This window comes from Halichoerus grypus, chromosome 1, assembly GCF_964656455.1.
Source record: "Halichoerus grypus chromosome 1, mHalGry1.hap1.1, whole genome shotgun sequence".
Lineage (NCBI taxonomy): Eukaryota > Metazoa > Chordata > Mammalia > Carnivora > Phocidae > Halichoerus > Halichoerus grypus.
The window spans coordinates 215,053,857-215,067,514 of record NC_135712.1 but is presented as its reverse complement, the minus strand read 5'-3'; the positions used below and the strand labels follow the sequence as shown (position 1 = coordinate 215,067,514).

General features: G+C 65.3%; 1 protein-coding gene across 8 annotated transcripts in view; it reads left to right on the top strand.

The window, feature by feature from the left end:
* The window catches only part of DOT1L (DOT1 like histone lysine methyltransferase), a 66,783-nt gene that overhangs the window by 50,270 nt on the left and 2,855 nt on the right, over positions 1 to 13,658 (top strand). For 4 of the 8 annotated variants that reach the window (XM_078057867.1, XM_078057890.1, XM_036069937.2 and 1 more), the window contains 11 exons: positions 117 to 254; positions 971 to 1,096; positions 2,370 to 2,854; positions 3,045 to 3,180; positions 3,483 to 3,629; positions 4,681 to 4,795; positions 5,752 to 6,326; positions 6,637 to 6,839; positions 9,638 to 9,702; positions 10,056 to 10,985; positions 11,750 to 12,323. In XM_078057867.1, coding sequence (XP_077913993.1) covers positions 117 to 254; positions 971 to 1,096; positions 2,370 to 2,854; positions 3,045 to 3,180; positions 3,483 to 3,629; positions 4,681 to 4,795; positions 5,752 to 6,326; positions 6,637 to 6,839; positions 9,638 to 9,702; positions 10,056 to 10,985; positions 11,750 to 12,288 — 3,459 coding nt within the window. In that variant the 3' untranslated portion in view covers positions 12,289 to 12,323. The other 4 variants (XM_078057886.1, XM_078057868.1, XM_078057881.1 and 1 more) reach the window with 4 other exon arrangements.

Genomic DNA, 13,658 nt, shown 5'->3' with positions numbered 1-13,658 from the left:
AATGGCCCCCAGCCCCAGTCCCTGGCGGCTCGGGCCCGCTGAGGCCTCCCCCTGCCCTTTGCCTGCCATTCCGCGCTCCTGCGTGAAAGCCCACCTCTGCTGTCGTGTGTCCCCAGCTGGGCGTGAAGGCGCTGACCTACAACGACCTGATTCAGGCGCAGAAGGAGATTTCGGCTCACAACCAGCAGCTGAGGGAACAGACGGAGCAGCTGCAGAAAGACAACAGGGAGCTGAGAAGCCAGAGCCTGCAGCTGGTGGGCCCCTGGGAGAGGGCGGGCCTCCTCGGTGGCTGGGCCTGCAGGCTGTGGTTCTGGTGTGGGCCCTGGACAGAGGACAAGAGGGTGCTCGCCAGAGCCCAGGCATCCTTGTCGAGCACGCGCTTCCCGGGACCCCCTAGTCTGCAGCGGGACGTGGCCGTGCATTCTTTCCCTGGGCTGTCAGAGCACATTGGAACCAGCGGGGCCCATGACCCTCCAAAGGCTCTGACGCCTTCACTAAACGGGGCTTTCCAGGCGGCCCAGGCTTCGATACCCTTCTGCCACCCCCACAGCCCCCGTGCCGGTCTCCTTAACCAGCCCTTGGGCCAGGGTGCAGATCTCTTGGGCCTCACCCCCCTGGGGACCAGGGCACACTTGCCGGGCATGCAGGAGCGTCACTTGTAACGGGGCCTCCGTGTCCCATCCTGCGGGCACCCTCGCTTTGCTTCCTGTGGGTGTTCTTACAGGGGAACCCCGGTTTCCTCCCTGGGCTGCCTCCTCAGCCTGGCCTTCTCTCAGCAGTTTCCGTTTTCCGGGCAGACAGGCGCTCGGAGGCACCTGCCCAGACATCGGCTGTGTCTCCCCACAGAGCCCAGGGTCTGCCCTCCGCTGAGCGGACAGCTGCCCAGCCCACCCTCCCCACAGCTGTGCGTGCTCCGGGGCGGGGGTCTGCCCGGCTGGGGCTCACAACCGTGACCTCCCTGTCCCCACAGCTCAAGGCTCGGTGTGAGGAGCTGAAGCTGGACTGGTCCACGCTGTCGCTGGAGAACTTGCTGAAGGAGAAGCAGGCCCTGAGAACCCAGATCTCCGAGAAGCAGAGGCACTGCCTGGAGCTGCAGGTGGGGGCTGGGGCCGTGGGGGGCTCTCCGGGCTTCCGTGGCGGCGCCATTAGCCGTCCCCCCCGGAGCTGTCCTGCTGCCAAGGACAGGGGGTTCGTTGTGGTGTTGCAGTAACAGCCTGGATATCCCGGGCATCCCTGTCTCTGGCCCTCAAAGGGGAGCGAGGGGCTTAGCATCTGAGTGGCCCCACTTGCTCCCAGAGCGTCTCGGGCTCCATTCAAAACCTAGGATTTCCCCAGTGCCCCTTACCGAGCCATTTGTGAAGCTGCCCGTGAGGAGCCTGGTGCTTGCGCGGGAAACTGTAAGAGCTTGCACCTTTTGCCAAAGTCAGCTGGAAAACAGGGCTGGGAGGAAGGAGAAACGGACAGGTCTGTCTCCTCTCGAGGCTTCCCGGAGCTGGCTGACCAGGTGTGTAGCCTTCCGGGGACGGCAGGACCACGGCAGGGTGTGCGGCCATCGTGGGCGTCTGGAAGCTCCGTTTGCAAGGCTGTGGCCTCCTGTTGGCGTCTCCCCAGCCTGGCTTCACCGTGAAGCCCTCCTGGTCACCAGGCCCTCAGGGTTTTTTGGGTGTTTTCTTGTTACAAAACGACACCACCACAAATTGTTCTGTACCGAAGACTCACATTAAGGATATTTGTTAAAGACCTACTCCCCAAAGTGGGTCTGTGAGTGGTTTCCGGTCTCGGGATCCGGGGCCACGCTGCTTTCTGAAGGGTCGTGGCCCAGGTGAGCCTCTCACAAAGGAGAGGCTTGCTGCCCTCGATAGCAGAGCCAGGCCTCGCTTCTGCGCTCACGTCTGTGAGAAGCCGTTTGGGTGCTGATTCCTCCGTGGAATAAAGGCCCGTTCGTTCCCGCAAAGCACAAGCAAAGCAGACAAGCCAGAGAAAGTGCCTCGCGCCCTGGGCGCCAGTGCCAGGGTTTCTCGGGGTGGTTAATACGTGGTCTCCTTCGGCGCAGACGGGGTCCCCGCACCCCGTTCCCTTCCCCCGAGCGCACATTGGCAGAACGGCTCTTGAGACCAGCTATTCCGTCCGTCGGCGCCAGTGCTTCCCGCCCCGTGCTGGGCGGTTGGGTGCTCTGGCTTCCCCGTCATACACAAAGCTGGTCTCTGTCCTTGTAGCCGCTCCGAGTGTGCGTCCGCCGCGCTTTCCCGGGACGGTCCCTTGGCTGGGTTGCTGCGTGCGGTGGGGCCGGCCTGCCCTCGGGCGCTTGGCAGAGGTGTGAGCGGGCCTCTGCGCCGAGCAGCAGGCCTGACCCTCCCCTTGCCTGACAGATCAGCATCGTGGAACTGGAGAAGAGCCAGCGGCAGCAGGAGCTCCTGCAGCTCAAGTCTTGCGTGCCACCGGATGATGCCCTGTCGGCGCATCTGCGCGGGAAAGGCGCCCTGGGCCGGGAGCTGGAGGCCGACCCCAGCCGGCTGCATCTTGACCTGGACTGCTCCAAGTTCTCCCTGCCCCACCTGAGCAGCGCAAGCCCAGAACTCTCCATGAATGGCCACGCGGCTAGCTACGAGGTGTGCGGCGCGCTGAGCCGGCCCTCGTCCAAGCAGAACACTCCCCAGTACCTGGCCTCCCCCCTGGACCAGGAAGTCGTACCCTGCACCCCCAGCCACAGCAGCCGGCCGAGGCTCGAGAAGATGTCGGGCCTGGCCTTGCCCGACTACACCCGGCTCTCCCCGGCCAAGCTGGTGCTGAGGCGGCACCTGAGCCAGGACCACGTGGCCAGTGGTAAGACGGCGGCCAGCGAGCTGCACCCGCGGTGAGTCTGCACTTGGAGCTCACTAGCCCTGCCCTGGCACCCGCGGGCCACCTTGGGGTCTTCTGAGGGAGCGCTCGGTGGTTTGGAAGAGATTCGGGATGTTTGCTAGGCTTGGGCCACCAGCTCTAGATGCAGACCCGTGGCTGTAGCCGCTCCCCAGAGAAGGAACCAGGGATGTGTCTTGTTCCAGAGCTGAGCACGCCAAGGAGAACGGCCTTCCGTACCAGAGCCCTGGCATTGCAAACGGCATCAAGCTGAGCCCTCAGGACCCTCGACCCTCATCCCCCATGGCCTTACAGATGACAGGGGAGAGGGGCGGCGAGAAGGTGCGAGCAGGGCCCAGGCTGTGGGGGGTGCGCAGCGGGTGTCCTGAGCCAGGCCTGGGGTGTGTGCTGCGGCAGAGCCCCTGAGGGGCCATTGCCGTAGGAACGGGAAGGAGAGAGCCCGTGGGCAAGTGATGGGCGTGGGGGTCCTGGAACTTCAGGAGGCGGAGCGTGGCGGAGATGGGTGGGTGTCCCAGGACGAGGGACCGCCTCCTGTGCTGGGAGGGTTCCCCTGGCCTTCGGGTGGTGCCGGGAGCCTGGCGTTGCCGGTCAGCAGGAGCGAGGCCGGTCTGGTGTGTGTGCAGGGCGTGAAGGAGCGCAGCTATGCCAGCACGGGGGAGGCCATCACCAGCCTGCCCGTCAGCATCCCGCTCAGCACCGTGCAGCCGAGCAAGCTGCCCGTCAGCATCCCTCTGGCCAGCGTGGTGCTGCCCAGCCGCGCCGAGAAAGTGGTGAGTGGACGCCGGCCGGGGAGGGTGCCGGCCACCTGGTGTGACTGGCCCAGGCCCTCGGGCTCCAGCAGTGTGCGTGCCTGCAGCGCGTGGGTAGGCAGAGCGGGGCGTCGTCTTGTTTTTTCCCCGCAGGACCTAGTCCCTTTTTGTTAGTTTGCATGCTGGTAAGTGTGGGGTGTACCGCAGCGCCCCAAGACACACACAACCCCGAAGTGCAGGGTTCGTTACAGTACTGTTTTCCCATTTTGATCTCAGGCCTGTTTTTGTGGAAGGAGGTGCGTGCGGGTGGGGAGGGAGTCGAAGTCGGATTCGGTAGAAGCACGAAGCCCGTCTCCCTTCGTCCCGTGAACATGGCGCGTCTCGCGTGACGCGGGCTCGGCTTTGCTCTAGTTGAGAGACGATTCACATCCAGTCCCCCGGCTACAGTGCACGGTCTAGTGTAGTGGCGTTTAGTACAATCAGAGTTGTGCAGCCGCATCTGCGAGTCCACAGATACGTTCACCCGCGTGCACGCACACCCCGTGGGGCCTCCTGTGTCTGGTTCCCTCCCTGAGCGTCGTGGGCTCGGGGTCCGTCCCCGGCTGAGTGACACGTGCGCGGACAGACCACGTCGTGTTTGTCTGTTCATCCGAGGGTGGACATTTGTTGTTGCCACTTTTGGCCGTTAGGAATCACGCTGCTGCGAGTGCGCGTGAGCAGGTTTTGTGGGGGTGGGTATCTTCACCCCATTCCATGCAGGAGTGGAATCACTGTTTGGATCATAGCTGCAGCCCCTTACAGCCGTCCCTGCTCCCTTCGTCCCCAGCCTGACGTTTGCTGTAGCCAGAACAGTCCTTTGGGACCCGAGGCAGACATCTGCCCCTCACCTTGTCAGAACCTTCTGAGGGCCACCCACAGTGCTCAGACCCTGAGCAGGTCATTTCCCCTTCTGTGCGCCGGCTCTCACATGCCTGCCGTTCTCCCTGCCCCAGGCCCTTTGCACATCCTGTGGCTTATGTCCGGGACTCCCTCCAGTCCTGGCTCAGCTGACAGCGTGTACTTTTTTCCACAGAGGAGCACCCCCAGCCCTGTGCCGCAGACCCGAGAGTCCTCGTCCACACTTGAAAAGCAGATGGGCGCTAATGCCCACGGCGCTGCCAGCAAAGGCCTCACCCCTGCTCCTGCAGGTCAGAGTGCTCCTCTTCCTCCTGGGTCCCTGCCCCTGACCCTTCCCCCAGGGCCCAGCCCTCCCCAGCCTCTGCTACTGCTGCTGGAAGGAGGAAGAGACCCCAGGTCTGCCAGGCCAGGCTCTGAGCTGGCTCCCCTCCTCCCGGCCGCAGGGTCTGAGCTGCATCCGGGCCATCGGCCTGCAGCACAACAAGCCCTGGGGGTTAGGGGCTCTAGGGGCCTTGGCACGTCTCAGGAGCCTTTGGCCGTTTCCTCCCGACGTTCAGCCCGGGCACTGTGCCCCACCCAGTTGGTGGCGTCCTTGTGGAGCTGCCCAGTTTCTAGCTGGGTTCTGACTCTCCGTCAGAGACTTCTGATGGTTGCTGGCAGAGGCCCCCGCAGACTTTCCGTACAGGGCCAGGCGGCACACGGCTCCTCGCTGGCATCGGGTCTCTGTCCCAGCTGTTCAGCCCCGTGGCGTGGGGGTGCCGGTGACGGTGTGTGGGCGGGCGGCGTGTGCTGGTGAAAGTCCTTACACCAGCCGTTGGCTAGACTGCCAGGCCCGGGGGCTAGTCGTTAGTGTGCCGACCCCCGTGTTGACCCAGGGAGGGCAGGTCCTGCGTCTGGTGTCTGGCACACCATTTCCTCTGGGGCGGGGAGGGCTTGATGGCAGGCGTGTGAGGAGGCCACAGACCGTAGTGAGCCTCCGTAGGGGGAGGGGCTTGGCCAGGTCCACCTGGGGTTGTCGGGTTCTAGCGCCAGCCGTCATCTTACACCCAGAAGCGGGACGGAGCCACGTGTCTGCCTGGCCGCCCGGGAGCCCCCGGGGCTGGCATAGCCGTGCCCGGTCGCTGGTGCCTGTGCCCGGTACTCGACGGAAGCACATGGAGGGCGGGTTCCCGGGTGTGGAGCTTCCTCACCATCTGCGCCCCAGGCAGTGGCGTCCTTCCCTGAGAAACCCCGTCCTTCCTGGCAGGCTTCTACGCGGGCTCAGTGGCTGTTAGCGGGGCCCTGGCAGGCAGCCCGGCCCCCCTCGCTCCTGGAGCCGAGCCCGGCGCCTTCGATGAGGTCTCGGGCTCAGGGAGCCTGTTCGCCAGCATGGGGCCCTGCTCCACCCCGCAGCACCCGCCCCTGCTGCCGCAGTCCCGCGGCTCCGGCGCAGCCTCGCCTGCTCATCCGCTCTGCGCCAGCCCCCGGCTCAGCAGTGCCGCCCAGGGCCCGCTCCCCGAGGCCAACAAAGGGGACCTTCCTTCCGAGGCCGGCTTTTCAGATCCCGAGGGCGAAGCCAAGAGGAGGATCGTCTTTACCATCTCGGCTGGTGGCAGTGCCAAACAGTCGCCTCCCGGCAAACCCAGCCCTCTGCCCACGGGCGCCCGCGGGGACAGTGGCCAGGGCCATGGGCCGGACAGCCGCAAGCGGGGCAGGAGGAAGCGGGCGGCGGCTGGGACCCCCAGCTTGAGCTCCGCCGTGTCGCCCAAGCGTCGGGCCCTGCCGTCCGTTGCCGGCCTTTTCACGCAGTCTTCAGGATCCCCGCTGAACCTCAACTCTATGGTAAGGCCAGGGCCGGCTGGGGAGCAGGGCCGCAGTGGGGAGGGCATGCTGGCTCCCCTGGCCCACGCAGGTGCCTGCACATGGCATCTCGCGTTCCCAGCCTGGCCAAGATGGCAGGGCGCCAGGAGCACAGGCAGGAGGCGGCGCCACGGGCCACCTCCCTCTGAGGGCAGCGGGCCGGCTTTGCCGTTCCCCAGCGGTCTGAGATCCAGTGTGGGTCTGGGTGGGAGGGACCCAAGCGAAGCCCTGGGGTGTCGGTGCTCGGGGAGCCTGTTGACAGGCTTGTGCTGTGTCTGTGCTGGTCCCTCAGGTCAGCAACATTAACCAGCCTTTGGAAATCACGGCCATCTCGTCCCCCGAGAGCCTGAAGAGCTCCCCTGTCCCTTACCAGGACAACGACCAGCCGCCCGTTCTCAAGAAGGAGAAGCCGTTGAGCCAGACCAACGGGGCCCACTACTCCCCACTGACCTCAGACGAGGAGCAGGGCTCCGAGGACGAGCCAGGCAGCGCCAGGCGAGTGGGGCCAGGCGGGGTGGGCCAGGGGCATCCACGGACGGGGCTTCTGGGAGGAGAGGTGCTTGTGATGAGGTCGCCCTCCCAGGGCAGGGCCTGGGCGAAGGAGAGGCAGTGTCCAGCTACTCTTAGTTGATGGGTGCAGGGGCCCTGAGCGTGGCCGCTTCCCCCTTGGGCCCCCTCAGCTGCTGTCCGCAGTCCCACAGAGCGGCCGTGCTCGAGTGGGCAGTTTCCCAAGACTGTTAACCTTGACTTGGTGAGAAGCTCCTCGGGAAGGGCCTGGGCGGTCTTTCCCCTCGAGACGTCACATCCAGGGCAGGGCCAGCCCTCTGGGCCTAGAGCCCCCGGGACGTGGCGTTGCTGTGTCTGGTCTCGCTCCTGGTGCATATGTCACCTGGTTAGAGCAGACGAAGGGCACGCAGGCGGCCACAGCAGGCAAGGGCCCGAGAGAGCAGAGTTCCCAGTTCTTGTCGACACTGCACATCTGGCGTGTTTGGTCACGAGCAGTATTCTTTCCTGATACGTAACAGCTTTATTAGATCTAATTCATGTAGCGCATCGCCTGTCTGGAGAGTGCAATCTAGTGGGTTTTGGTATATTTATAGAGTTGTGCAAACATCACCAGTGTCAATTTTATCACCCCAGAAAAAAGCCTGTATCCCTTAACACAGACTCCGCAGCCCCGGCTCCCACCCTCTCCTCTCTGTCTCTGTGGACGGGACTCCTCTGGGGACCTCCTGGGACTGGGGTCCTGTGGGATGTGTCCTTTGGGTCTGGCTCCTCTCGCTGAGCCCAGTGTCCTCGGGGTCCCTCCGCGTCATGGCAGGTGTCAGGGTCCCTTCCTTCCTGAGGCTGGAGCGTGTTCCCGCGTGGGGACGGACCGCACACATTATGTTCATTCATTACATGCTGATGGACACTTGGTGTGTCTGGTGTTGAGCTAATGGGGATAATGCTGCTGTGAACTTTCATATACCTCCTTTTGCTTGAAGATGTTTTCAACTGTGGCGCCTGGGGGGCTCAGTCGGTTAAGTGTCCGACTCCATTTCGGCTCAGGTCGTGATTTCAGGGTCGTAAGGTGGAGTCCCGCATCGGGCTCCACGCCCAGCATGGAGTCTGCTGGAGGATTCTCTCTCTCCGCCGTCTGTCCCTCCCCCTGCTCATGCGGCCACGTGCACGCGCCTGTGCACGCGCTCTCTCTCTCTTGCTCGCTGTCTCTCAAATAAATGAATAAATCTTTAAAAAAAGAAAAATATTTTCAATCTACCCAGGAGTGGAACTGGTGGGTCAGACGGTAACTCTGTGTTTAGTGTTTTGAGGAATCCCCGGATGGTCTTCCACAGCGCCCCCACCACCTCGTGCCCCCGCCTCGCTCCCCCCACCTTGCTCACCTCCACCTTGTGTGTCCCCCCACCTCGTGCCCCCGCCTCGCTCCCCCCACCTTGCTCACCTCCACCTCGTGTGCCCCCACCACCTCGTGCCCCCGCCTCGCTCCCCCCACCTTGAGTGCCCCCCCACCTCACACCCCCCACCTCGCTCCCCCCACCTTGCGCACCTCCACCTCGTGTGTCCCCCCACCTCACACCCCCCACCTCGCTCCCCCCCACCTTGCGCACCTCCACCTCGTGTGTCCCCCCCTCGTGCCCCCACCTTGACCCCCCCACCTCGCGTGCCCCACCTCACGTGCCCCCACCTCGCGTGTCCCCCCGCCTGGCGCCCCCCCACCTCACTCCCCCCACCTCGCGCACCTCCACCTCTCGTGTCCCCCCACCTCGTGCCCCCACACCTCGACCCTCCCACCTTGTGCCCCCCACCTCGCATGTCCCCCCGCCCCCCGTCGGCGTGAGGGAGCCAGGTTTTCCCCATTCTTGCAGGCACCTGCTATGGTCTGGTTTTGTTTTTTATCGTGATAGCCGTTCCCGTGGGCGTGAGGTGGGGTCTCGCTGTAGCTGTGGGCTCCGCCGCTCTGACCAGTGGTGTGGAGCGTCTTCTCGTGCGCTGACGGCTGTTGGAGTGTCTGGGGAGAGATGTGTGCTCGGGTCCTTTGTTGTTGTCGAGCTCTAAGAGTCCTTCGTAGGTTCTAGGCAGGGGTCCTTTATCTGATATCTGACCTGTGAACATTCTCTTCCATCCTCTGATTTTTCTTTTCATGTTCTTGCAGGTGTCTTTGAAAGACAAAAGTGTTAAATTTGGGTCCAGTTCTGTTTTTGTTCTCTTTCGTTGCCTGCGCTTTTGGTGTCTCGTCTAGGTTTGTTCATCCTGTTCCTCTTCTGCTTACGTAAATTACGTTTTTGAAAGTTCTGCGCTTGAGTGCTTTTCTTTTGTGTTGGGAACGTCCAACTTCGCAGTTTCCAAGTTCTCTTGGGCGGTTTCCTTACGCTCCTGGAGGTCGCGGTGTTCTCCAGGCCGTGCCGTGGAAGTGCGGACAGTGGGGGGGGTGTGGTCTGCGGCCTGGCAGTGCCGCGGGTACCGACTCGCCGCCGTGTGCCGCGCGCTGCGGGTCACGTAGGTCACCCGCCGTCGCCGACACGGTGCCTGTAGCTACTGCAGGTGTCTGGGGTTTGACGAAGAGCCTGGGAGGCGAGGTGGAACAGGCGGCCCCGTCTGGGCCTCGGGGCGTCTCTGTGTTGGGACGTGACCCCCCTTTCCCGAGCCCTCGGCCCTGTCCCCTGCCGCTGGGCCGGGCTCCAGAGAGGTCTGCAGGCGGGCAGCTGTGTGTCGGCCTGCTTCCCCGCCTCCCCGGGCAGTCCACGTGCACATGGATTTCAAACATCTGTCATGTATTTTTTTCTTGATAGAATCGAGAGAAAAATTGCAACAATCTCCTTAGAAAGCAAATCTCCTCCAAAAACCTTGGAAAGCGGTGAGTAGCTGTGCACCCTGCCCTGTAACTCCCAGGCCCCAGGGTGTGGCCTTGACACTCAGGACCAGCCGTGCCAGGCTTCTAGAATTGTCTCTGGGTGATGTTGAATGCCACCCGTGTCCCCATGACGGCCGGTCTCGGTACCGTCGGGCGGCAGTCCCGTCCCCTCCTGGTCGAACCGGGCCAGCATCTGACACACTCTGCGTGCCTGACCCACCCCCCACCCCCCGCAGACGCTCCATTCTCCAGCTCCCGTCCCGTCCCACCCTCGCTCTACCGTAGCACGCTTCCCTTGGGCGGAACGGGGTGACTCTGAGCCCCCGGGCCTCACCGGCTCTGCTTCTCCTCATCAGGTGGTGGCCTGGCCGGGAGGAAGCCGACCCCTGCCAGCGAGCCCGCCAACAGCAGCAAGTGGAAATCCACCTTCTCGCCCATTTCCGACCTCGGCCTGGCCAAGTGTGCCGACAGCCCGCTGCAGGCCGGCTCCGCCCTGAGCCAGAACTCCCTGTTCGCTTTCCGGCCCCCCCTAGACGAGCCCGGCTTGGCTGATGCCAAGCTGGCTGCCCACCCCAGGAAAAGCTTTTCCGGTGCCCTGTCGGGGGCCGGTGGGCTGAGCCCCAGCAGCAACCCTCCCAATGGCTTCACCTTCAGCGGGGGCCTGGCCGCCGACCTCAGTTTACACAGCTTCAGCGATGGTGCTTCTCTCTCCCACAAGGTCCCCGAGGCAGCCAGCCTGGGCGCCCCCCTGAGCTTCCCTGCCCCGCGGGGCAAGGAGGGCAGTGCCGCAGAGCCCGGCGCCTTTGTGAACAAGAGGCAGCTGGAAGGACTGGGTGGCCCCAAGGGCAGGGAGGCCGGCGAGCTGGGCCTGCCGGCGTGCGGGCCCCCGGACAAGCCCTCGCTGGTGCACAGCAAGCCGGGCAAGGGCCGGGACCGCGAGCCCGACTTGAAGAATGGCCACAACCTCTTCATTTCTGCCGCCACTGTGCCTCCCGGGGGCCTCCTCAGCGGCCCGGGCCTCGCCACGGCGGCGTCCTCGGCAGTCAGCGCGGCCCCCTCCGCCCAGACACACCGCCCCTTCCTGGGCACCTTTGCCCCCGGCCCGCAGTTCGCCCTGGGTCCCATGTCCCTGCAGGCCAACCTGGGCTCGTCCGTGCTCCAGTCCTTGTTCAGCTCCGTGCCGGCCGCCGCCGGCCTGGTGCACGTCTCGTCCGCTGCAACCAGACTGACCAACTCGCACGCCATGGGCAGCTTTTCCTCCGGGGTGGCAGGCGGCGCAGTTGGAGGTAGGCAGATGCGCGTCTCTCCCGCCTGAGTGTCGGGTCCTGCGGGCCGCACGCCGTCGCCCTCCCGGACCGCTGGGCTAACGACGACTGCTTTACAGGTTCCCTTGCAGGGCCCCCTAAGGGGCGAGAGGCTGTGCCCACCTGTCCCTTGGGGTCCACTTTGCACCTGCCACCTCGTTCCTTTCCGTGAGATGCAGATGTGCCCGTGGTGTGGGCAGAGCGCTCACGCGTGAGTCGGCCTGCGTCAGGCCCTCTGGTTGTGACGGCGTCCCTTGTACCTTCAGGAGGGCTGGCGCCATGACTAGGGCTCTGTCTCCTCCCCGTGGAGGTCCTCTGTCCGACCCGACACAGCCCATGGGTTCTGGGCAGCCTCGGGGGCTGGTGCTGGGCAAGAGCGAGGGCCACAGCGCCTGCTGTGTGGTGGCACCGTGTAGGGGTGGAGAGGAGCCACGTGGCCGGGCTGGGCCGGGCCCGCCTTGGGGTCCCAGGAGTCTGCAGCCAGCTCCTTGCTGGACACAGGCAGGCGAGGCCCTGTCTCGTGGCTGGGAGCCCGGGTGGGCGTGCCCGCAGGGGGGTGCGGCCCGGCGCTGCCCTGCAGGTAAGTCGCACCTGGCCGCCCATGCCCTGCTGCTTGCTGCTTCGCCCCCGCCCCTGCGCCGCACGCGGACCTGTGGCCGCTGTCTGCTTCCCTGTTGTTGTGTCTCTCTGCGCTTGACTGGAGAGTGCCCACCTGTTGAAGCTGAGTTTTTCTCTCCTGTTTGCAGGTGTCTTTAACCACGCGGTGCCTTCCGCCTCCGCTCATCCGTTTGGAGCCAGTTTCGGCAGCGGGGCTGCGTGTCGCAGCGCCACGCTGAGCTTAACCCCGCTGCAGGCGGTGGCCGGCGCCCCCGCGTCTTCCTTTCAGGCCCCGCCCCCGCCCCCACCGGGGCAGCCCCCCCTCTCCGCACCCCCTCCCCCTAACGCCGCCTTGCCTCCTGCCCCCGCGCTGCTCCCGGCTAACTCTGAGCCCGTGCTTCTGCAGAACCTCGCGTCCCTCCCGGCTAACCAGGCTTTCTTACCCACCTCCTCTGCCGCCTCTCTGCAGCCTGCTAACGCCTCTCTGTCCATCAAGCTCGCCTCCCTCCCGCACAAGGCCCCCCGCCCCTCCTTCACGGTGCACCACCAGCCCCTGCCCGGGCTGGCCCTGGCCCAGGCCACGCCCATGATCCCGCAGGCCAGCTCCACGGGGCCGTCTGCCGTGTGGGTTTCCCTTGGCATGCCGCCTCCGTATGCCGCGCGCCTTGCGGGGGTTAAGCCAAGATAAAGACCTTGCTTAGCTAGCAGTTCGTATTCTGTAAGGTAAGGCTAGAGCCCAACCAGGGGGCCCATACGAGACCCTGAACTATCTGTCCTTCCTTCCACAGAGAGTGGACGGGCCCGCAGGGCTCCGAGGAGGGGCCCAGGGGACCCAGGCTATTCTGCCTCGGGTGGAGACGGTTGGTCCTGAGAGGTGCAAGGGAAGATAGAGCACAGCGAGGCGAGGGAAACCGGGCGGCCAGGCAGGGCTGGCCGTGTGTTCTGGCCTCCGGGGCGGCTGAGCAGCCACCGCGGAGCTCCAGGGGGTGGCCCGCTCTCGCTGCCCGGCCCAGCCCTTTACGGCAAGCCCCCATGGGCCCCTGCCCAGCGGAGGTGGCCGGGAGGAGGTGGCTGAGGCCGGCAGTCCGGCCCGGCCCGTCTAGCTGGATGGAGCCCACCGTTGTCACCCTCAGGCTGTGTGTCTGCAAGCGGCCAGGGACCGGGGCTCCCGGGGCAGCTCAGGGCTCAGCCTTGCCATCTGTTTGCTCTAGGGCCTCCCACAGTCTGTCTCCCTGAACGCACCCTTAGGGCTTTAAGAAAAGGCAACGCGTAGAGGGTCGTCCAAACTTGGTGCTCCTGAGCTAGAGGCCCCTGCCTGCAGGCCCGGGGCAGCGTGGCGCCGGCCACAGAGGAACGGCTGCCTGGCCGGGGGGGGGGGGGGGGGGGCGTGCTTTGCCGTGGTGCCCACAGCACAGCTCCTGCCGCTCCCGGGAACGCGGCCCGTGCCTCGGGCGGTCAGCGTGGAGCCGTGCAGGGCAGTGTAGGAAGGGCCCGTCTTCGGAAGCGGGTGAGGAAGGTCGTCGTGAGGCCCCCGCGGGCTGCGTGTCGGCGTTAGGGAGCTGGGCCCTGGTGCAGCCGGCCCGGCCACTGCTGGTGCAGCTTGGCGTCCCCGGGGGCGAGGGCTCGAGGAAAGGAAGCCGGCTGCTAACAGGGCGCTGGGGCCGGCCCATCCTCCACTGTCTGCCGCGTGCTTAAGTGGACACAGGCATGGGGCCGCCGCAGTCTGACGGCCTCCCAGTCAGGGTGCAGGTCTGGGGACGGGCTGTGCCACGGTCCTGCTGGAAAAGCCCAGAAGGTAGAGCAGGTTGCGTGCGTGTGCGCGGGGGCCTCACGCCATCAGAGAAGGCGTTGTGCGGCCGGGACCAGCTTTGAAGAGGTCCGAGGTGTGCGTGCGGAAGCATCTGGGCATCAGGCTCCTGGTCCTGGCCCACAGGGGACCAGCGCCTCCTGTTCCTCTGCCCCGTGGCCGTCACGGGCGGTCTCCCTGGGCTGGCCTGCGAGCAGCGCCTGGCATGCGGCCGGGGGGAGGGGAGGACGGGGACCTGCTGCCTCCGAGCG